Source organism: Schistosoma mansoni, chromosome 1 (genome assembly GCF_000237925.1).
Source record: "Schistosoma mansoni strain Puerto Rico chromosome 1, complete genome".
NCBI lineage: Eukaryota > Metazoa > Platyhelminthes > Trematoda > Strigeidida > Schistosomatidae > Schistosoma > Schistosoma mansoni.
The window spans coordinates 53910132-53933172 of record NC_031495.1 but is presented as its reverse complement, the minus strand read 5'-3'; the positions used below and the strand labels follow the sequence as shown (position 1 = coordinate 53933172).

General features: G+C 35.1%; 1 protein-coding gene across 1 annotated transcript in view; it reads right to left on the bottom strand.

Annotated features, from left to right (window-relative positions):
• Window positions 1-22630, bottom strand: part of Smp_127180 (hypothetical protein) — a gene marked incomplete at both ends in the record, with an annotated part of 36691 nt that extends 14061 nt beyond the window's left edge. The window contains 12 exons of the mRNA XM_018794861.1: window positions 1940-2040; window positions 2861-3459; window positions 5379-6058; window positions 11756-11818; window positions 13302-13612; window positions 14157-15062; window positions 16478-16926; window positions 18404-18681; window positions 19431-19609; window positions 21725-22161; window positions 22197-22436; window positions 22468-22630. Of these exons, the coding sequence (XP_018649231.1) occupies window positions 1940-2040; window positions 2861-3459; window positions 5379-6058; window positions 11756-11818; window positions 13302-13612; window positions 14157-15062; window positions 16478-16926; window positions 18404-18681; window positions 19431-19609; window positions 21725-22161; window positions 22197-22436; window positions 22468-22630 (4406 nt within the window). The remainder of the gene's footprint in view (window positions 1-1939; window positions 2041-2860; window positions 3460-5378; window positions 6059-11755; window positions 11819-13301; window positions 13613-14156; window positions 15063-16477; window positions 16927-18403; window positions 18682-19430; window positions 19610-21724; window positions 22162-22196; window positions 22437-22467) is intronic.
• Between the last annotated feature and the right edge of the window lie 411 nt (window positions 22631-23041).

Genomic DNA, 23041 nt, shown 5'->3' with positions numbered 1-23041 from the left:
AAGGTTTGAATGGAAATGAGGAAAATTCACAAGGTGATTACGAAGAGTTGACCAAATTTACTACGTTCAAAAAAATACTCTTTCACAAACAAAAACGTACGAATATGACTGAAAAGATTCGGGTAAACTTCAATCAAAACTAATCGAGCAATAAGGGACTTAAAAGGACTTCATTTTGTTAGGTATCTGGAGCTTCGTAATCAGTATAAACACAGGCTAAAATGTAGTCATACAAACTAAGCCTGTTAAGTTAGGTTAAATACAAAACACTATCTACATTTGCACGATCATCAAGAAGCAAACTATCAGTCACATCTATAGGTTTCTGGTCATTCGGTAAATTTTATGAGGACTGAACAAGGTATGGAAATGTATGACAACTTACAAGCTATATAAAATAATGGTCAGTAGATGGCACAAGTGGAGACACATTTATGTAAAGTTTACTGGTACCTAATCATGTCACAAAAACTTCAATAACAGTCTAAATGCTGCCTCTGTATGATGTTTTTTCGAGATCACAGTGGTATAAGCACACTTCATTAGTAACAACCTTTCCTCGAGAAATTACAGTTGGATATTCTGAGAAAATAAAAAGGATGTTCATACTCTGGGCGAATCCAGACACATCACGTTCTTGTGTACATTCGAGTCCAAGATCAAATATCAGGTGGAATTTCGAATGAGGCGTGCCAATGAAAAGCGTCTAATTCCTTGTTAGTTATTTATAGGACCCGAATATTCTGAAATATTGATACCCAGCCTATATTCCAGATATTATAGGTAGTAGACTTAGTAGTGTTTTGAATGCTGACAGGAAAATTGCGCACACTTAGTATCCCTTGGTAGAGTCTTATTACTTAATTTTTTTCGAAAACTTACCTTGGTTGAGTTATTTGACTTTGTCGAAGTAGATAGCGCAGTGGACGAGTCACAACGAGATTCAGTGTTTTGTCTAGCGACTCTATCACTTAATATGATTTATAGAGCTTATGTGATATGATGACTCACGAAACTGACTTAAATCAGAGGACTTTTCTGAGCGTTAGTGAGCTTGTCGGTTATTGAAAAATCGTAAACACAGAAACGTTGCAAAATAAAGCTCATTGATTAACAAAGCCGCCAGCAAATTTAAACTGGATTCACGGTGCCCTGTAAGTGGAGCAGAGAAGATTATCGTCTGCACTTCCCATTCAGCTGAAAACTAGTTTTACAACTACAATTGTTTGAAGATGAAAAAATTGTTCATTAATGAAAGGAAGTTCAGTTTAACATAAGCGCGAACATAATCAAAATCCAGGCAAGTAAATACGAAAGAGCACGAGTTCAGCTTACATCGATCTTGTCAGTGAATAATTGCCATGTAATGAATCAGATTATTGACGTTAAACAGCGAGAGAGACAATGTAGTATATACGTAATCACTGGACCGAAGTTCCTTCCACAAGAATAGTTTAAGTTCTGAGCATATCTCCAAGATATGATCCACATAATCTGCAGTAATCTCAGAGTTAATACGGGTAACAGGTGGATGTATACAAATTTATACATATTTCACCTCTTCTCAAGCAAACCTAAAGATTCTTACACAAGTTTATAAATAGAGCGTCAGAAATACCACCAGTGGGCTGTTTTAACAAATGGTTCTAAAGCTCATAATATGGAAACTGTTTCACACTGAGATTATAGGTCGCATCAAATTTTCTGATAGATGAACTGAACAAATAAACATTGTCAATCAAAAAAGGAAACTGAGAAACACCTAAAACTAACTATTGAATTTCCTGAGTTTTTAGAAATTCCTTCGATAGAAAATTGTAAACGTGTGAACTCTGTATACATAATGGTATGGTAGCCCTGTTAATCATTATAACCAAAAGAGTGGAAATCTTCACTATTTAATGACAGATAATCATTATGACTATTTAATTTAACTTACCTATGGTACCAATCTTGACAATTATCACAGCCAATCATCAAATTGCCATCATCTTCCAATAAACAAATAGGACATAACCATATTTGCTCACCATCATTATTCTACGATTAAGTACGCAAAACAGTAAAAATGAATATATATGTATAGGGTAATCAACTGCAAACAAACACCAACTATACAAAGATCCGTTTAGAAAGATATTACAAAAAATTGCTGTCAAGCTTTAAAAAATAACGGAATGGTATGCAGCAATAAATTTGTCTCGATTCCTATCACAACCTGGGGTTACTAATTTCGGGAATTCTTATTACTATTATTACTACTAAAAGTCTGAGTTCATGATATCTAGCTGACACTAACTCAAAGAGCACAAATGCCACTGACATAAGTCAAGTAAATGCAACTCATGAATAAGTTACGAGTCATTGTAACGAGTCTTGAGGAAAAATTGTTAAATAAGCTTTGTAGATACTACCGAGTTACAAATCGTAAGTTTATTGTTTACTAGGTTGGTACTCAAATAAGTGAGTGACAATGATACAATAACAAGATAGGAAACTATGATCTATGGTGAAAAAAGTATATTTTCCTAACTAGTAGACACTCGATTTCAGAGCCCATCAATATATATATATATATATATATATAAACATGGTTATTCAGTTAACGAAATGATTAATGTGTTATGGATACTTCACGGATGCTCTACTAAAGATTAAAAGCTTTTAACTTGACCACAAGCATATAATCTACAAAGATTACAACGATTTACGCAAAACTACATTAGGAAATATTTTCTTTTAGTGTTTTTATGTTGGATATCGGTAACTGACAAATAAAAATGTATGAACATCAAAATAATGCTACAACATTTTCAACAAAATGAGGGTGGGGTGTTGAATAACCATTTTCTTTACTTACAAAATAATATGAGCTGCCAGCAGACTCAACAACGATTTGTGAAGCAGATTCACGTTGAACTATTTTGGAAGAGATGTTAATACTTGATGGAGTTTTGGTTGGTGACGCGGGTATGAGTTTGGATCGGCCACGAACTTTCCCACTTTTAAGTGATACAGAACTTTTCGTACTACTGGTATGAGACGATGATTTGGTAGCAGGACGATATAAAGACTTTTTGTTATACAAACCAGTGTGTTTTGTTCGTGGTTGAGTTTTCAAAGGAGATAGAGTAGAATTAAGAGAGGGAGCTAAGGAATTTGCAGGGGGATTAGATATATACATATTTTGGCTGTTAGATGGACGAAAGGATTTTTGGTTATTAACTGAGTCATTTGAACATGAAGCTGTAAGTGATAACAGAGATTTTTCTTCGTTTTTAGCATCACTTTCATCATCTGTAAAAACAGAATCCACTGTTGCACGTGGTCTCTTAACAATTGATTCAGTTTTTGGTGAATGAACTGCAGAAGACTGGATCAATGTTTTTCGCTTGGCTAGAGGTAAACGAGAATCTTGATCAGTAAGCCTTCGTTTTCTCCTGTCACCGAGACGTGAAGCTAACGAAAAAAATATTAGACGAAACTAAATGGCCATTCAAGTACCATACTTTAAACTTCCAGCTACATTTACGAAAAATTCGAAGCAATAAAATGTTTGGTATATTTGTATGGTTACAACAGAAAATTCTGTGCTGTGTTACCTATGCGTGCCGTTAAATATAGATGATTTATTGGCACAATTATTTAGTGATAAAGTAATGGCTCAGTGATTGATATATCTGACTTTTAAGCATTAAGACAAAGGTTTAGGCCTACATAGGTTTGGGGAATCAGGTAGGGATGAAATAAAATAACAGAGTAACTCATTTACCAAGTACAGGTCTATATACTATGCTTTGAGCCACGCTTTAAGTATAGGTTAATGATATTATCCGGCTACTCAAACCGAAGTACGTAGAGCAAAATTTTAACCAATAATCGACTGGTTAGAAGACGAATCCTTTAACCACTAAGCCACCGCCTAAGCTAGGTGTTAACGCTAGACCTCATGTAAGAGTGCGTTATATGAGTTACATTACAATCAACCAACTAGATAGTTTATTTAGTGCTATGATACGACATTCTGATATTGCCTTATATTAATTACGTTAGTGACAGTTTTTTTCAGTCCACAAAGTCATTAACTGTCAATGTGAACAGTGAGAATAGTTATATAGTTTCGGGTTACAGTCTACGTAGTACTCCCAACCTATAATTGAAAAACTTAGAGGACATAGCTTGAAATCTGTTGTAGCTGGTTAAGTGCACTCATTGTTTGTCTTCCTCTGAATTATCAGTTAGCTATTATCTTATACATCTAAATAGTTAATTTCATACGTTACTTTTGAAATATAGTTTACCCCTATCGTTGTTTTATATATCATCTTCAGTCCTAAGTTCAACATCTCCATTTATTTGCCACCTGTGTTGAGTGTGAAATGTGGCAATTAGGAGTGATGTCCATGTACCTGGGTCCCAAATTGTTTGTGACTGAATAATGGTATAATTCAAAGTATTAATTACGTACAACTTAAGGTATTCTCAAGAATAAATGACTACTTAAAAGTCTCAGAGCACACAATATTTGATGAACTTAACGTCATTTGGATTCGTTAACGAGAGGGAATCTATGTTCGTGTCCATAGTAGACCTACATACGTAAATCTATACATTATGCTTTCAGAGTATAGCCACATGTGTAGTTCTAATGTAAAAGCTATTAACATTGAACAAACAAATAAAGACGTGAAATTCTGAGAGCTACGCTTTAGTGAATCAGCATTAATATTTTAAATGATGACATATTAAACAAAAGGATCATGGTAGTTTTAGATTGTAAGCTTATACTTGACTTATTTACCGTTTTTGTTATCTCGAACCATTCGAAAACGGCTTTAAATTTATGGTGAAATCACTACGTAAATTTATACCACAATAAGCCCTAGCTGCGGACATACTGAAATTTTCTATTTATAGTACTACACAGCGTATGCATAGAACCACACGAATTTTAAAGCCTGAGTAATACAGAATAATACAATATATTTAGTTAGCTTTTCAAATGTTCTAACTGGTGTTTTAGGAATGAAAGAATTCAGTGTGGGATATTGAGCGTTACCATACACATAAGCCGAGTTTGAGGAATTAAATGTACACGAAATCACAATAAAAAGTAACATAACAATGACCATGAGAACAATTAATAAAACTAAGAAAAATTCTGTATCACGTATCATAGTCTTCCACTACCAAATATCGCTTATCAAATAACATGAGAACTTCTATATAATTCACTGGCAATTCCTGATTTCTTAATCTTTCTCCACCGGCTCACTTTAAAGTGTCAAATGACCAACAGTGTAATTTTTCATGCGAGTGTATCTTTAGCACAACAAAATACTTCTAGTGCATGTGAATACAAAATCAATAAGGCTTACTTGATTTTGAATTGTCACTATGTAAAGACTGTTCTGTTGAAACTGGAATTGACTTAGATGACTGTGAGACAGACTCTATTTGTTCCGAAATCGAAGAAAATAACGGAAGAAGAGGTGGGAGGTGACAATGAGTAGCGGTAGGATTAGGACCATTTGATATAACTGTGCCTGGTGAAACCATCTGTTTTAAAGGCGAAATACTGTGTGATTTGTTTATACTGCTTGTTAGGGATGGAGGTGGCAACTGAGAATGATGAATTGAATGTCTTTGAGTGGTAGGTTTATTCGTTAGGAAACCATCGTGACCTGGTCGAGGTGGCAAGCGTTCCAAAGAAGGAGGCGGTGGTAAACTCCCAGTCCCCGTAGGACTAATGTGAGGATGAACAACTACTTCTTCTTCACTACTTGAAAGACTTCCTGTAATTGTTGAACTCGAATTTGATGCATTTGAATCGCTACCTTGTGAAGCAGTGCGGCCTCTATATTTTAGTCTATCGCGAGAGATGGTCAATTGTAAAGGAGGTGGTGGGGTTATTAAAGAACTTGAATGCTTCTTGTCGATAACTGAAGTGGGATTTTCTGAATAATTTGTCAGATTTTGACTAACCGACTGAATATGTGTAGGTGCAATAGTCTGTGACTGAGATGCTGCAGTTGGACCATTCCCGAGGCGAATAACACTGGATAGGAGGAAGTAAACAGACAAAAAAAAGTACAGAATTACATTCAAAAATTGGAAAATATTCCTCGAAATTTGAAGTGAATTGTGCGGGGAATGGGAACAGACTATAGATCTGATTGTAGACTTATGAACCGTTAAGATTTTCAGCTGATAACAATACGGTATATCGATTAAGAGATAGTCAAAACCGATAAACAAGGCTAATTGGTGTTTTTCGTAACAGGTTTAAAGGTAACTTATTTGCTAAATACAAGGTCATGTACCCGGCACTAGGGCACTGTTTATGTAAGGACTAGTGAAACGGAAGTAACAACAACAGAAGACAAAATTTAATTTTCATTTACCTTGTATAGAAGATACTTGATATTAACAAGGTGTTCGATAATGGCTCTTCATATGTATCGACTACTGAAATCTCTTAACCAAGAATAATGTCCTTGGACCCCCTTAGACAAAACAAATATCAAATGACCGATATTCTTAGTATCATAGAGACAGGCGAGCTGATAAATGTACATTGAAGCGCTGAGATAGACCAGCTTATACTTTAGGTTATTGGTAAACATAGGTCTACTAAAGACCACTAATACTAATTTTCTTAATTTTATACACAGTTGTTTTAATCATTTCGAAGAGAGCAAGAACAAAGATTCTAAGAGAATAGCATGAATTCATTTTATTTCGTTTGGTTCTCATCAGCTGCTTACAACCTATGATATTAAAAAACATAATTACAAGATGGGTTTGTATTACTTACATGAAGGAGTTTAGTTGGAAGTTATGTCAAAGACATATTAGTATAGTATAGCAAAAGTTTGATAAATTCAGTAGACTGAATATTGTAAATATATATCTTATGTAAAAGAATATTCTACAACACTGATTGTGACAAGAGTTCAAACGGCCAAAAGCAAGTGATTGCGTAATGAGTAAACGCTGATAGGAATAAAATGAGTACATTTCAATTAATAAAATAAGATTACTAATATGGAAGACAGTAGAAATAGTAAGAAAAAACTCAATGTAATAAATGCAAGAAAGAGTTTTAAGAAGTGTTTTAAGATGCAACGAAGGAATATTTGTCACTAAGGCAAGGAAAGATTAATAACCAGGTGTTTGAAGCCTGATACCAACGGCTTCAACAAGCTTGAGAAGACTGGAGTTTGGTTGTTTATTAATCACTTTAAAAGATTGCAAGATATCAACCTGATGTCCGGTATCAAAAAGATGTTTGGTAATCGCACTGTTTAAAGATGTACTTTTTCTTGTTCTAAGGCTTTTTAGAACATGCTTAAAATATCTAAGATATGACCTTTTTTCTGTTCGTCCAATGATGCTGTTTTGGTAGGTGCACGTAAATTTATAAACAGTAGGCGGTAATATGAAAAGAATGCTTGTAGGCCTTCGATCGGGTTATTGAACATGTTGTTCTATACAGAATTAATAGTTTGGCTACCGGGTAAGTTCTGGCTAAGGCAGTGTTAAGCCTTCTGCTGATTGTGCTTGAGACGTCATCACCTTTGAAGTTGAGATTTATAATTATTGGTATTTTACTGACTGCAGTCACTTCCGTCTTGTTTTGATCAATGCTTTCTCGTAAATAATTGGTCAAAAACTATTGAAATTCAGGTAAAGGCCACTCCAAGTACTTTTTCGATAAACCGACCGTTGAACTGTCCCATCTCTCCTACTTTTTATGGCAATATCAAGAAAGTGGAACATGTCATTCCGTTCGTGTTCCATAGTAAATCGTATGTTAGAATGAACACAGTTGAAAAGTTTTAAAAGGTGGACTGAATATTTATTTATTTGAACACAAACACAAGTACAAGGGGGGTACCAAATACAAATGCTCCACACAATAACAATGAAGCTGTGAAGAGGTATTGAATGCAAATTGTGTACAATAAAAGAACAGCAACGAACAGAAATTAGTGTGAGTAAATAATAGTGATAATAACAGTGGGAGAAACAGCTCAATTAGCAAAAATATAACGAGAAAGAATTCTTTCAATTAAAGAAGTTACGTTCATTTTTATAAAGTAAAGTAAAGTAACTTCAGGAACGCCACTGACTTCTATTCTGAGCCAGGTCTGATAACATCTCTAGCCGCTGTGTTGCACTATCTCTAGGATCCGAATCAGGGAGTCGTAAAGGACAAACAGGAGCCAGTCCTGTACAGCTTTCTTCCATACTACGACACCATGTCATACACTGACCACCTCTCCATTTTTCCAACCAGTCCCAGCGTCGGCACATGATGCTCGGCGTGGAATTCTCTGGGACAATATTCGTAGGACATATCAAAGCCACCGAAGTCGATATCCCACGATGGTGACACCATTTGAATTGTCGTCGCTGTGACCAAACACAGAAAGTTGAACCTCTGCATTACTAACATAGTGTTGCCATTGGATGTCAGAAATCCTTCGGAGACAACGAATATCAAACACAGAGCCGTTTACCATGCATAGAGCAAAACTGCTTTCACTGACACGTAGATCCGACCTTTTACAGCCAGACTAACATTACGAAGGCGCCAGAAATAGCCCAGATTGACATAAGCCGCTCTAGCTTTTACTATACGTGCATTGATTTTATCACTCACGCAGCTAATCATATACACCAACTTCACGACTACTTCTATCTGCTCACTGCCCAGGGTGAATGCAGGATCAGGGCCCTGCCAGTCTTGTAAAAGTACTTTGCACTTCGAAAGTGCAAAGCACATGCCATACCTACGGACATTGATTGCCAATTGATTAAGTGTGGATTGTTTGGCTTGGGTATCATCGCACAGTAAGACCACATTATCTGTATACTAAATGTCGAAAGGTGTTTCTCCAGACAACAGATCCACACCACCATTGCCAACATCCATCAGAGCTGTTTTCCATAACGTCATCGATAGCAAAGTTGAAGAGGAATGATGAGATTAGACAATTCTGTCCAACCCCAACGCTTGGATGGAACAATGGTGAGAGGTGGTTGTATGCCCTCACTGTACCCGAGGAGTTTGTATATAGGGTTTTTAAGATGTTAATCAACCTCTCAGGCAAACCTTTCTTCAATAGAAAATCCCAGAGAACAAATCTGTCCAACGAATCGAAGGTGGTTCTTATGTCAAGAAGCACTATGATAATCTATAGATCAGAATTCTGACAAATTATATCAATAGTTTTAAGAAGTAGTATCCTGGTGAATAAAGATGTGACATTAAAAGAAACCATGAACTTACCGGGAACATTCGTACGATTTAGCCTGTTAGTAGAATGAACTGAATCTCTTAACGTGTATGTTGTTAATTTCTGACGAACTGGTTCTAGCCTCTTTACTAGCAAGTGTGCAGCTTTGTGATACGTCTATGAAGAACGTCATGTTTGTGAATTTTTGATAAACCATACATACGAGACAGACGTGAGCAGCGTGGTCTTAGATCATTGTAAGTGGAATTAGCAATCATGTCCCTTTGTAGAAGTTCTCTAGGCATGCCTGTTGTTCGCTTTTCTGCTGACTCAGTTAAATCTTTGTTGGATATATCTACCATGAATCTCAGTTAGTTGTTTAGGACTGAGCGAAATAAAATGAATTCATGCTATTCTGCTAGAATCTTTGTTCTTGCTCTCTTCATAATTTTTTAATGTTCAAATGGTAAGAACGCTATTTACCGAAAACATTAAAAAATAAACCAGTATCCTTCCTTACATATGAACAGATACAAAGGACTAACATTATTTGGATGTAACATATTTTTATATCCATATTGACTATTAAACAGCTAAAACAGACCTCATATATCAACCTAATAAAGTTAATTTTAGGTGGAGTTTTGTCCTCTAATCTGGATGGCCGGGTTGCAGAGCTTTCATTATTCTGCTGATAATCAGAAAAAACTTCAGGTAGAAGAGGAGTGTTCGAATTTCTCCACATATGACTCACAGTTTGTCCTGTCGACCTCGATCTTGATTGGTTATTGTCTACTCCTTTATCTTGACTGTATCTCTTTTCGATTAGATTCTCGGTCCTATATTTGTCCATGACTTTTCACATTGGTTGATAGATTGGATCGATTTCGATGTGTTTATTGATTGACCTGAGTACCCAGCTTCTAACAATTCTCCCTCTGTCCAATATTTCAACATTTTTCCAGTCGAATGTATGTCCACAGTTGTCAACATGCATTGATGTAAGCGAAGATATGTCATGGCATTTGACCGCTAACTGATCCTCATGAAGGCGAAGGTGAAGAGGGCGTCCACCTTGTTCGATACACTGTTTTTTTTGCAATAGGAGGTTTATTTTGTAGATGATGTTCGGTGTTTCTTCTTTCATTTTCTCGTCCTTTAGTTTGCATAGAATTGAAGTGATTTTGCTGGTTTGTGTCCTACACCTATTCCGAATGGCTTTATTAATCTCGATGTAATTTCTGATATTTCTTTTACATATAGTAGGATGATCCGTTTTCTGGATTCTATGCATGATTTTGTTTCTGTTGATGAGTTAGGTTGATACTTTTTGGTGAGGTTGCGTGGGTAGACATTTTTTAGAAGGATAGTTGTTAGATATTTTTCTTTATTTTTCTGCGCTGCAGTGTGTTGAGAGAAAACTGTAAGCTTAAAGGATCCATAAAAATTAACGAATTTGGAGCAATTTTGATAAGTGTTCGACAAACAAAGGGTTTTTAAGATATATAGAAATAGGGGGTCTATGACTTAAAACGCACTTATTTATATGGCTATAAAAGTAAAGAAGCATCAGATTTGGTGGAGCGTTAGTAAACTGCACAAAAAAAGTTTAAATTTCTATTAGAAGTGGTTACTAGAACTGACATTACATAGTATCATGTCCTTAAAGCTTATGTGAATGAATTGGACAAACAGATACTACTGAAAAAATAGAAATAATGAAAAACTCCTAAATTAATATAATAGATAGATGCATACGCATAAATTAGGCTATGAACTACGCTGTGAATAGGCGTTAGCGATTTTATTTCAATGAGTAAATCATGAGATATGAACAGTGGTTTAAAGTTTTGATTAAAATATTAGATATCGTATCAATTAGATATTAAAAAAGGTGGGTAAACTATGCTTTACAGGATCGCCTAGAAATGCATGCAAAATTATTCTAGGAAAGCACGAGACGAAAACTTCAATAACACTGTTTGAAATCAAACTCAATTTGCTTCCTAAGCATCTTGAGGAACGTAACAACCCCTATTTTCAAACAGTAGGCACACAAACTGTTTTGTCATCATCTTCTCAGCTATGTAATCACTAAATTTTATTTCTCAAGAATGGACTTTAATAACACTTTGATACTGAGTTAGTTAGTAATTGTTTTTATATGGGACTAATAAATTTATGAGCTGACAAGAGTCGGAATAAACGCGTTAAGCATGAAACATTGGCTGAATTTTACTCATCACTGACAAGGGAGACATCTCACAATCTAGAAACATTTGAAGATAAAATGTTCGATCTTTTGTTTTAACTCACATTTGTAAACTGGTGTTTTCATGTATAAACTCCAGTAATTAGAGATGTAAAAGGAATCATGACTACACTAAGTAGATTAATAGTGGAGTACACTGCACTTTATCCGCAATAATTTCCAAGCAAATTACATATATTAAAATACCTGTTCGTAATGAACAGATTTTATATAGATTAAGATGGATTAATGAACTTACAGCTTTGGTGTTTTTTCTGTAAATGTTGTCGACTGAGACAATGATGCAGAATGGCTACTTGGTCTAATAAAATAATTATGAAAGAGAAGAATATACATATAAAAAAGTTGTTTAGGATCACATTTCAATATTGTAACCAAGTAAAATGCAGAAATTCACTTTTTTATATTTTAGCCCCTTATTTTGAGATAACTCAAATAATAAATCCCATTATTCTTAAATATGTGAAAAGGTGATATATCGGTTAATCCAGTGTGAAATCCAATATTTGCAGAATATAAAAAATTAAATCATATGGTAAGTGAGTATATTTTATGTTGTGATTTTATTGTTATGCCATACAGCTTTTTTAGGAATTTATGATTATTACTATATAGACTTCTCCAAAATGTCGCTGTTAAGTTTTCCTAGTAAGCTGATTTAATTGAGATTAACTCACTAGGAAACCTATTGATTTGATTATACAATTACTTTATATTGGATGGAACTCTCAAATTTAAGGACTGCTACAAATTGGAAAGTCAGAAAAAATTATTTAAAAATCATTATTAAATGAAGAAACAACAATATTGTGTTTTATTTAAATGTCCAGAATTCCTAACTAAACTATCCATAAACTGTGTATTTTATGCAGCCCTACGATTATAAGTTTCAAGAGATATTGTTCTAGAATAAACAGACAAAACTTTTAGAAGATGAACTGGTCTGAAAAGTGTAACCAGAGACAAAAGTAAATTATTTAGGATCTATGCCTCAGTAGATGCGATACGGTCTAAACATTTACTGAATTCCCCATATGAACAAATGGGAAATATCGGCATTTTCCATATCTCTAACGCCATATAAATCTTCCATGCGGAAAAGTAGCCCCATATTGGTTACTTCTTAATTCTTATCAACAACAATAACACTGTCCAGCCCAATGAATCTCTTCCCACCTTGAAATCTTTAATAACAATTCGAGTCCGTGATGCATCACTATTAGTCTCGTGTTACCAAGCTAACGGTTGAATTTTTCAGCTACTAACATTAAAACCTTATAGGACTCTATAAAGTACCTCCCTAGCTAGAACTCTGTTATTATGGTTGTTCTGTTTATGAAAACACATGGAGGCATTGAGGTAGTTTTTTCACTTAATCTGCCCTGAATAATGTGATGTAGCGGCACAACTTAAAGAATCTCTGATGATTTAACGGTAGGTCCTTATAAACTTGCAAGTATGACAACAGAAGCAAATCCGGAAACAGAAAGAGGGATCGCAGTTAATAGTATTATCCACGATACTCGGATAATGTTACACCATAGAAACAAGTATAAGGTAACCTAAGAAAGATTATCGTTAGAAGTTTGCTAAAAACTTGGAAAAAAAACACACACCACATATCGCATAAAGATAGGATACGACATTGTGAAACGGAGTCTTCTCTACAGCAGGTTAGTTTTCATCTCATGTCAATCGTAACATGCAATTTTTCTTATAAATATTCTCTTTAATTTAATTATCAGTCATAGAAGAATTGTACAGAAAATAATAAGATCAATCACCTGTCCTTATCCACTGGGTTCAAAACACTATTTTCATTTGGTTCCCTTTTGAATATCTGGGTTGAACTTTGTGACTGTATGTAATGAGTTGTTGAATTGTCTTCATCTCCTGAAGTTGACTCTGATGAGGATAAGGAAGAAGATGAAGGGGAAAGAGATGAAGCAAGATGTTCTTCGTTTAATGTCCCGCCGCCTAGTTTAATTGTAATACGTAATCCCCCATTTTTATCGCTGATTTGCTTAGATGACAATGGCTGTGAATTTGTAAAGAAGCAACTGCTGGAAGTCGACACTAGCTCCGACTGTCTGGACTAAAAGGAAGAAAATAGTATTTATATCAGGACTTTACAGTTTCCGGCCTAAACTAGTATTTGTGTTTATAAATGTCCAGAAACCAATTATCACTGTACGAAGTAGTTTATTTATAATGAGCAACCGAATGATGAATCATTTCAAGCTTTAAAATCAACATAAATATATGATAGTCAAACTAATACGTCAATTAAGATAGTCGTAACTTGGTAATTCAACCACGACGTCAAAAATTAATAATTCCTTAAGATGCTAAAATCTGTTGAGTTATTATTAATTATCACCATTACAACAGCGACTAGAATAGCACTGATCAGTAGTGGGCTTTAGATCTAAGACAAGTTAATTAAAGAATAAAGAAAAAATGACATAATATTTATTTACTATCTTTTGAACACTTTTTGTCTTTTAAGTTAGAATTACGATCAATCCCGAAAGTTTGTAGTTCGATTGATTCCTCGAATAGACTCATGAAAAAATGTCATGTAAATATATAAATAGCAGAATTTACTGATAACACACATAATAATGAAATGAACTTACAGACATCAAGGTGGGAGGAAGTGCCACGATATGATCACTTTCAGTGGATGTTGAAAACAAAGAGGAAGAACATCGCTTTTGATCGGCCGATTTACTAGATAAAGGAAGGAGAGGTGGTGGTCCAACTCCTAATGCATCCACCGGTGGAGAGGCATTATGAGTAGTATGTATTTTATTATTGCAAGAAGTGGCCGGAGAGGTTTTTTTGGAATCTGAAAAATCTACAGGAGATAGATTTGCATTGACAGTTTTCTGAATACAGGAACTTGAAAATAAGGACTTATTTACACCTTGAGAAATGTCACCTCCGTAATTATCACAACCTTTCACGTCATTCATTTCTGACTTTAAAAGCAGTGGTTCTTCGGGTGAATATTTTGAAGTAGAAGAAGAAGAGGAGAGGGAGGAATCAAGAGATGACGGAGAAGAAGGTAGTGATCTTAAAGTAATTGATGCATGCTGTTGCAATTTACCAAAGCTTTCTTTGTTAAATACCGAATTCTCTGACTTCAAAAAGTGATTATTGGAAACGACATTTAAGGTGGTTGATGACGTGTGCTTCACATAACTAGTATCTATAGAGAGAATTCTAAGAAGTTCTGCTTTTTCACTAAATGTCATGGGTTCAGTTGTATCTGATGCTGGGGAGCAGATAGTTTCCATTTTTATATCGGAAGAAGACTGTGTGATGGTAGGTTCATTTTTTAGAGAATCATGAGGAGCATCTGCGTTTAGCCCTGTACGCCTTCCCGTTTTATGTACTGACCGAGTCGGTCGAGAACTTTTTAAAGGGTTATCTGAAACGACTGAAACAGTTTGGTGATCATTTACGTTATTTTCAACCTTAGGTATACGTTCGAGACTTTGAACAGTTTGGAAAGAACGATTCTGTGACTTGATGGAAAGCTGAAAAGGAGTAAGAGACGAGAATAGTTTAGTTGGAAAATAAGTCTATCAGTCAAATATAAACAGTTAGTCAGCCATCTACAATGTAGGACCGGGCATATACATGCATCGGTCCAAGTTGCCATACTTCGTTAGCAAAATAAGATAAACAATAAATTCACAGAAGCAGTTACTTTAATGGTAGTAATATATAAAGCAAGATTGCATATAAGGATATGATACAGGGGGAAAGAATTAGTTCGAAGAAAGAAAGGTATAAAGTGATTTTAATCTCAAGGTTTAAGGGAAGACAAAGAGTGTTATGGCAACTCGAACTGATGTACGTATATACGAAGTTCTACGTTGTGACTGACTGACGTCCAACTCTCAGATTTTAGCTAAAATATTAGTCAACCTAATAGCTAAAACTGGACCAGTTTCTCTTTATCGTTTCAGATTAGCTATATATTTTTGAACTTTAATTAGAGTTGGGGGAGGGCTATTTCAATGTTTCATTCAGGTTGTTTGGAAATGGTGGGTAGCTGTAAACATAACACAGAAACTAGCGTATATAAATATTGGTAAGGACTACTACAACTCCAATTCGTGCAGCAACAGAGAAAAATGTGGTAAAAAGTAAGAAAGCAGAGATGATAAAATTAACTGTGGTGTTAAACCATACACCAGACAAAAATTTTATGCACAGTTGGAAGGTGTCGTTTAGCTTTCGACACTTGTAATGGTATTTCTTAACACGTTCCCGGAAAGACTAGGATCATGCTTTTCTGGAGAATTCGTGATTAATGTAACCTTTAATGTGATGGTTGAGTACGCGATTTGTTTTTCTGTCAAGTGGTACGACAAAAACATTTATCCATTGATTTTGGTAGGATGACGTTTTCATGAACTGTTCTAGCAGTTTTCAGGCATAACAGTAAATAGAATCGTTTTGAAAAATACGCGATATATCGGATAATATTGTTTGTAAAATTACTTCGCTATTGAAAAACTATGAAAAAGTGATTATGTTTAACCTTATCCAAAATATTCAATGGATTTATAAACGTAATAACATACATCTAAAGGCACATTCCAAAAAAAGCGACACATTCATTAATTTTTAGCAGCATTAACCTTACCCAGAATTGTTTATTTCGAATTCTGAGATTAGAAAAAAATCCACAAAACTGTATAATCGTCTAGAATTATCAATAGCCTTTTAGGACTTGAATGCTAGTGACCGCTTACGTAAATTAATACACATTTATGTGATTCCAGACAGGCTGCTCAGATTTATCTCAACAACCGATCTCATAAATGTTGAGTTCACATACTACTATAATTTTTTGTATTACTTAAGCAGTTGAAAATTGACTAAAAAGACTAAATAGCGACTTTCGGATTAGATTCATTCAACAAACTGGTGTACAACTTACTGGATCTGAACACTTCCGCAAAGGATTTTGAAATAAACTATTAAATGCTGAAACTCTACACTTATCTCTTCTTCGTCCACGAGCTTTCCGTCTAAATTGGTGTGGTTTAAGTCGTACACTGTTTTGAGTTCCTGATGAAGTACCTTTTTCCGAAATGTTCAAAACCTTCAAGTCAGATAGTTCAATATCAACAGATTTCATGCGATTCTCCAGTCGCTTCGGCGAAGTAACTAAACTAGATGATAATACATCAGTAGATGTTATCAGGCAATCACTATTTACAGGATTCCGTAATGGAGGAGTGCATGGTGAATCATGGTCGGGATAGTCTTTCCCATTCCATACAGTTTGTTTTTCATCTCCTGGATCTACTTTAGGTGCCATAGAACTATCATCAGTGGCTTTCTCTGGTAAGGTTACGGATGTTTCTTCCAAAGATTTAGGCGAATCTGAAAAAAAACAGCATTGGGAAGATCAAATATTTGTACACAACTCCAATAATGTTTGAGGTGATACTGGAAAGTTTATTGAACGGTTATCAAGCCTGTAGATGTTGTGCATGATTTTCAACATTACCGGTTGCCATACAATGAATGCCTGAAATATTCTATGTAATTCGCATAAAACAACACTAAACCACTTAAATTACAATGGTTACTTGTTAAAGTAAATCTCAATTATGAAATGTATAGTGACCATCAATAGATATATTATTCCACATGGTCAGTATGTAGTCATCTATTATGTACAAGTTTAAATATAAGGATTTCCCCGATAAATCTTCATCGTAATGTCCAACGTCTTTAAATTCACCATCTTAGTTATCGTAGTTCGTCAATTTTTAGCCGTAATGCCAAGGATAATCTAAATGTATCGACGGACAGTAGATATATATTCATATAAAATGTTTACTTATGGAAGTGATAAATTTATTCGAGTGTTGCTTGATACCTCTGAATTAGTTGAAGACTGTTGAAAGAGAAAATATTATCTTCATCACGTCCATTTATGATCAGAATTACTTTCATCTTTTACTTATTGAGCATCCATGTAGTGTTGAGAAAATATTCTGAACATTTTTCTGCAAACTTTAGGAGAGACTATAAGTGGAGATTGTCCCTCAGTTCTGAATCACTTCTATTCTTGTTTAGTTCAAACAAAGCATATGAACAAAGTCCAAGTATATACCAGCTGCAATAATATACGTTTACAACCTAAACAAATAAATTACAAATCACATCAGAATATTGGTTATGTCACTGATAAACTTTCAGTTGGCGTAAATCACCGAAGTGTTAAGGACTTGTAATCGGATAATAGGAAGAAACGGATACATTATATTTATGATTGTCAGGGTAAGCGAGGCTGTTGAGTGAAAGTCTAACCTGATATGCTTTTACTTATTATTATTTATTTGAACACATAAATATTGATACAAGGATCATTCGACTTATGTGAGGGATGGGATACTGTCCAGGTACCCGAACTGAAGCAAGTGGTTTCCTTAGGGGGCCACACCCCGAGTCTTCGACCTGAAGGTCTAATCCACAAGGCAGTGAAGCAACGTAAAGAGATGCAGTCCCATAGTATCCGGTGACTTGCAATAGGTTCATACACCATTTGCTCCTTTAGAATCCTGGAGCCTATGCACACCATTGGTTTGGAATCAGAGTTTTCCAACTCCTCTAGGTGGATCCTCCATATCCACCAACCCGGTTAAAGCGCCGGACATTTGCTTTTCGTCCTCTTAATTTTGTAAACCACAGTAATGCCGCAAGAAGACAGTGAGTAAGACTTCTCTTCTGTTGTTAGGATCATCATAAGAAAAACATATTGGCTTAAATTCTGCCCTGAAAAACATGTGCATTCAGAAACTCAGACCACCACTTCACATCTTACAATCAGTTCAGTTAAATGAATACTTACTTATTGTATTCGACAAGGTAGAAATATCGGAATCTAGCGGAGAAAGTTCTGTGTTGATAATATCTTCTTTGAAATCGGAATGTCCACTTGTCGGATTCAGTGTTTTTTCCATTGAATTAGTATTATCTGAATGTTGTTCTGTGATAGGAGAATTTGATCTACTTGATTTTGAAATACGTTGCCTTGATAGTTTACTTGGTCGACCTCGACCAAACTTAGAACACCTGTTTGCTCGACGTCCAGTAGATAGTCTCGGAATCTTCGGAGCTGCAGAATAACTAGAAAGGAGAAAAGATAAATACATCCACGTTGAACACTAGTGAATTAGTTTGTTTTGGAAAAATTATACAGAATATGCAACTTATTGGTAATAAAAGACAATGACTTCAAACAGCAGCAACATCATTTGATTTCAGTAACAATAACACTAATGGAAATGGCAACAAGCCTAATCTCATTTTACATTATTGGATAAAATACAGTAAAGCATTGTTAGGAAAGTTAAAGAAAACTAGGTCAAAATCAAAATAACCTGTGGAAAGTAGTAGACTATAGCTTGAAAACTAAGTATTATTAGGATGAATGCAAATCGAATGTGAGTTTCATCCCGTAAGTAGCAATAATTTAAACTCCGAAATTATGTTAGTAAAATTCAAAAACTAAACTTTAAAAAAAACAGGGATATAATGTCAGTCATTTAGTAGGTCAGAAAATTTCAAAAGATAGCCCTGAAGTATGATTATGTGCGTATTTCCACGAATTTAATACAACAATAATGGTAGACAGCTTAGAATACTGAGTTTTTGGAAGGCTTTATCCTACTAACTGCTAAAGTTGGGTTGGATTTTAAAAATCAAAAGGAAATAATTATCTGCACAAAAGTGTATGAAGGACTGCACAAAGTACTCTGTACTTCATAATATAAATGAACGTTTATCATTTCATTATTCAGTTCACCTGAGTGAATTATGAGTTGAAAAAAAGGTTTTAATATCTGATATTATGAATTTTTAACAACTGGACTCACGCAAGTGAGGAAGCTTGCCGTTTATACCGTGAATCTGTCCCAATAGGCTGTTTAACAAACAACGGTGTACGTGATGAATTCGCTGCTCGTCTAATATGCGTCCAAGATGGTGTGGAACTAGGATCAAAACGACTTGGAGTATAGACGATTCGTTTCGGTTGCTGTGTCGATGGAGTAGCCTAAAAACAAGTAGAAAAATGAAATCATAGTGTAACAACGGTAATTTAGAGTGATAAAGGTCCACTTGTTTATTGGTTTTAGAAAGACCATATAAATGTTCCTGAAAGACTGTTTTTAAGTTACGATATATTTTTGAGTTGAATGAACGCTACGTGACGAACAAGTAAGACTTAATTGCTTGATTGCCACCATAAACTAAAACTAGTGTGAAATTCTTTCAAATACGTGCGACTATAGTTCGATACTTCCTAATACTTTATACAGAGGTTGAATACACTGTAACAAGCAAAAACTTATGTAAAATTATCACTAGCAACTGACTGTTGAACAATTTACGAATATACAGTCGATTAAAACTTCGAATATAAAATGTCAAATTAGATAATCAAGTCGAAATGTAATGTACAAGTCATGTGATAAAATTCGTTATTCATGAATTGTTACGACGATTTTTGTGTATATTTCAAAGTTAACGGATATTCTCTAATACGCCTTCATCAGTGTTAATCACTGAACTGTTAATAACAACTTGATTTACTTTCTCCCTAAAGATCAAAATAAAGATATCATATCCGAAATACTGCTGCGTGTAACAAATCTTTCAGAGGAAAATTTTGGATTTAGAATAGCTTCTGGTGGTCGGATAAAACGAACTGGAATAAGATTAAGAGTGTTTGAACATAGAAAATCATTATGTGATGCAAACCGTTTGTTGAAAAGATAAATATTCAAAAAGTTATCGTAGACAAAATCTAGATCTTAGTAACTTATTTGTTTTGAATTGCCAACTTACCTCTTCTTCATCAATTTTATTCGAATCCATGCAGATTCTCGAAACAAAGTTAATGAACCCTAAAATGTAAACCTAATGCATTCTAACGTCTTTAATAGATATGATGGGAAAATAAATAAGCATGAGAACTAATCACTCGCCTCAGCACTATGATACTCACGACGTGAAAAAAATATGCAGAATAGTTAGGCTAATTTTATTACAAAACCATTATTAAACCGCCATTATTTCTTAAACTCTGTACTTGATACCATTAACTGACATAGAATTTCGAGCGTTAATGCACTCGACTCTCAACTGTTAGACAGTTGGTTCAAACCTTGCTACACCTATTTCGGTTTGGTAATTTGGGTAGAAATATCTCTAGCCCTATACAGTAAGTATATCTCTAAGACAATTACACAAACATGTACTTGGTAACTGAATTACACTGTGTTTATTACAAAGCTTGACGTCACAACCGAATATGACAGATATTAACTAGTCGTTCAATGGGGTTAGTTCATAGTTGAAATCATGAGTCAATTGAACCTAGACCACCATGGAAAACCTAGAAGCACTGGACGACCGTTTCGTCCTATTATGGGACTCCTCAGCAGTGCGCATCCACAATCCCGCACTCGTGAGATTCAAACCCAGGACCCATCAGTCTCGCGCCAGAGCACTTAACCGATAGTTAGTTCATTCAAGTAAAATCCTAAAAAAAAATATAACTCATAAAAGTGGAATAGTATTTGACGAAAATGAAGTTATTTGAAGTGAAAGTGAACTAATTTCAAAGTATGAGTATTTTTAATTGCGTCACATCGACATGCTCCCATGTATTATGAATATGATACCTAAAGGCCAATAATTTTAACAGCAAACATGAATTCGAATGTACGTGCTTAATTTGTTAATAGAGGGCATTTATACACTAATATAAGTTTTAGTTGTCAAACAATGGATAAAAAACTTTCGATTCCGCACATACCTATTATGTTCCCTATTTCCTTTCTACGCTGCACAAATTAAAAATTGCTAGAAATCAATGTATATTAAAAATTCAAAACTCCAATTAATGAACCTGTAAGAGTATTCTTATTTTCCGAACACAAGTTCATGTCAAGCAGTTACAAAATAAACTATGGAAAACTGCATCCCAGTGAAATCAAAAGTAAATGAGTAATCAACGTATAAAACAAATTGGTATACCATCTTGTAATCGGTGACGAGTTGACAACTCAAAAAAACGTGACAAAATTCACAGAAATACATCATATATTGGAAGTCAACATTTCAAAATAATTCGAAGGTCACCAATGAATGAGTAGTAACCTACTTGTAAAGCAGCTGCCCATTGTGCATCGCTAGCACCACACTGTTTTGCAGGTGATGATGGAGACTTATACGGATTTTTGTTATCCTCTGGCGTTGAGTCGTATGCAAGTTCTCTTTTTGAGATAGATGAAAAGTAACTATTTGTCGAACCCACATAATTATCCGGAATTGGTGACTCCGACAAAACATCAGAGGCTTTCCATGGAGGACAATGCTCCACCAAGCACTTAGTTAGAGGATCAACTGAAACACATGTCATACGATATGTAGATCTGCTGGCCCATTCAGGAAGTGTACGAGCAACAGTTGTTACAGAAGTACTGGTTGCACCAGTAAGACAATTGGAACTAGTAGATACCGTGTTGGGTGAGGAAGGAGATAAACAAGTATTGAAAGTAAATTCTTTGATGCTTGGTTCTGCCTGAGATGTTTGACTCCCTATGAAATATTCTGGAAGTATTTTTAATACTTACCAAAGTCCTCGCGATAATTTAGAGGCAAATGGCGAGGGATGAAGGGTGGCCGCTCTTCTAATTCAGGATGATCTTCAGGTGGGATATTTAAACATGACTTTCCGTAAACCGGCCCACATGTCATAGTAGGCGCTCGAGTAAAAAACTGACTGTTCTCTATGACAAACTTGGCAAAGCCTTGCGGCGTTTGACCCATCAAACGCAAAGCTAGAAGTCCATCTGCAACCTGCGCATAACCGTCTGGAAAAATATCAACGGAAAATATGGATACCTGAGGCCGTAATAGTATATACATTCCTTACTAATGAGAGGAAATACGCTTCCACAACGCTAATTAACAATTCAAGTGAGGCTTCCGTGATTTGTTCGAAGCCAACTTGACCACAGAGCTGAGCGATTACCTGAATCATCGCACTTCTGAAGTCACTTGACATTGCAGAAGAAAAACTGAAATAAAAATTTAAAAATATAGCGAGTTTTATGCACAATTAAAAATCTTGGTATGATTTTATGACTATTTAAGAAAAGGAAAAAGAATTTGGATCGCTTATCATAAATCAATTTTATCATTGCCCTATACAGGTTGAAACAAAAGATAATATTTGACTAGATAATGTCGAGATACTGAAGTGGATACAGTTACACATTTATTATTTATTTGAACAAATAAACATTGGCACAAGGAGGCACCAAATAGATATGCACCACATAAATCACTCGATTTATGTGAGGGATGGGATACTGTCCAGGTACCCGAACTGAAGCAAGTGGTTTCCTTAGGGGGCCACACCCCGAGTCTTCGACCTGAAGGTCTAATCCACAAGGCAGTGAAGCAACGTAGAGAG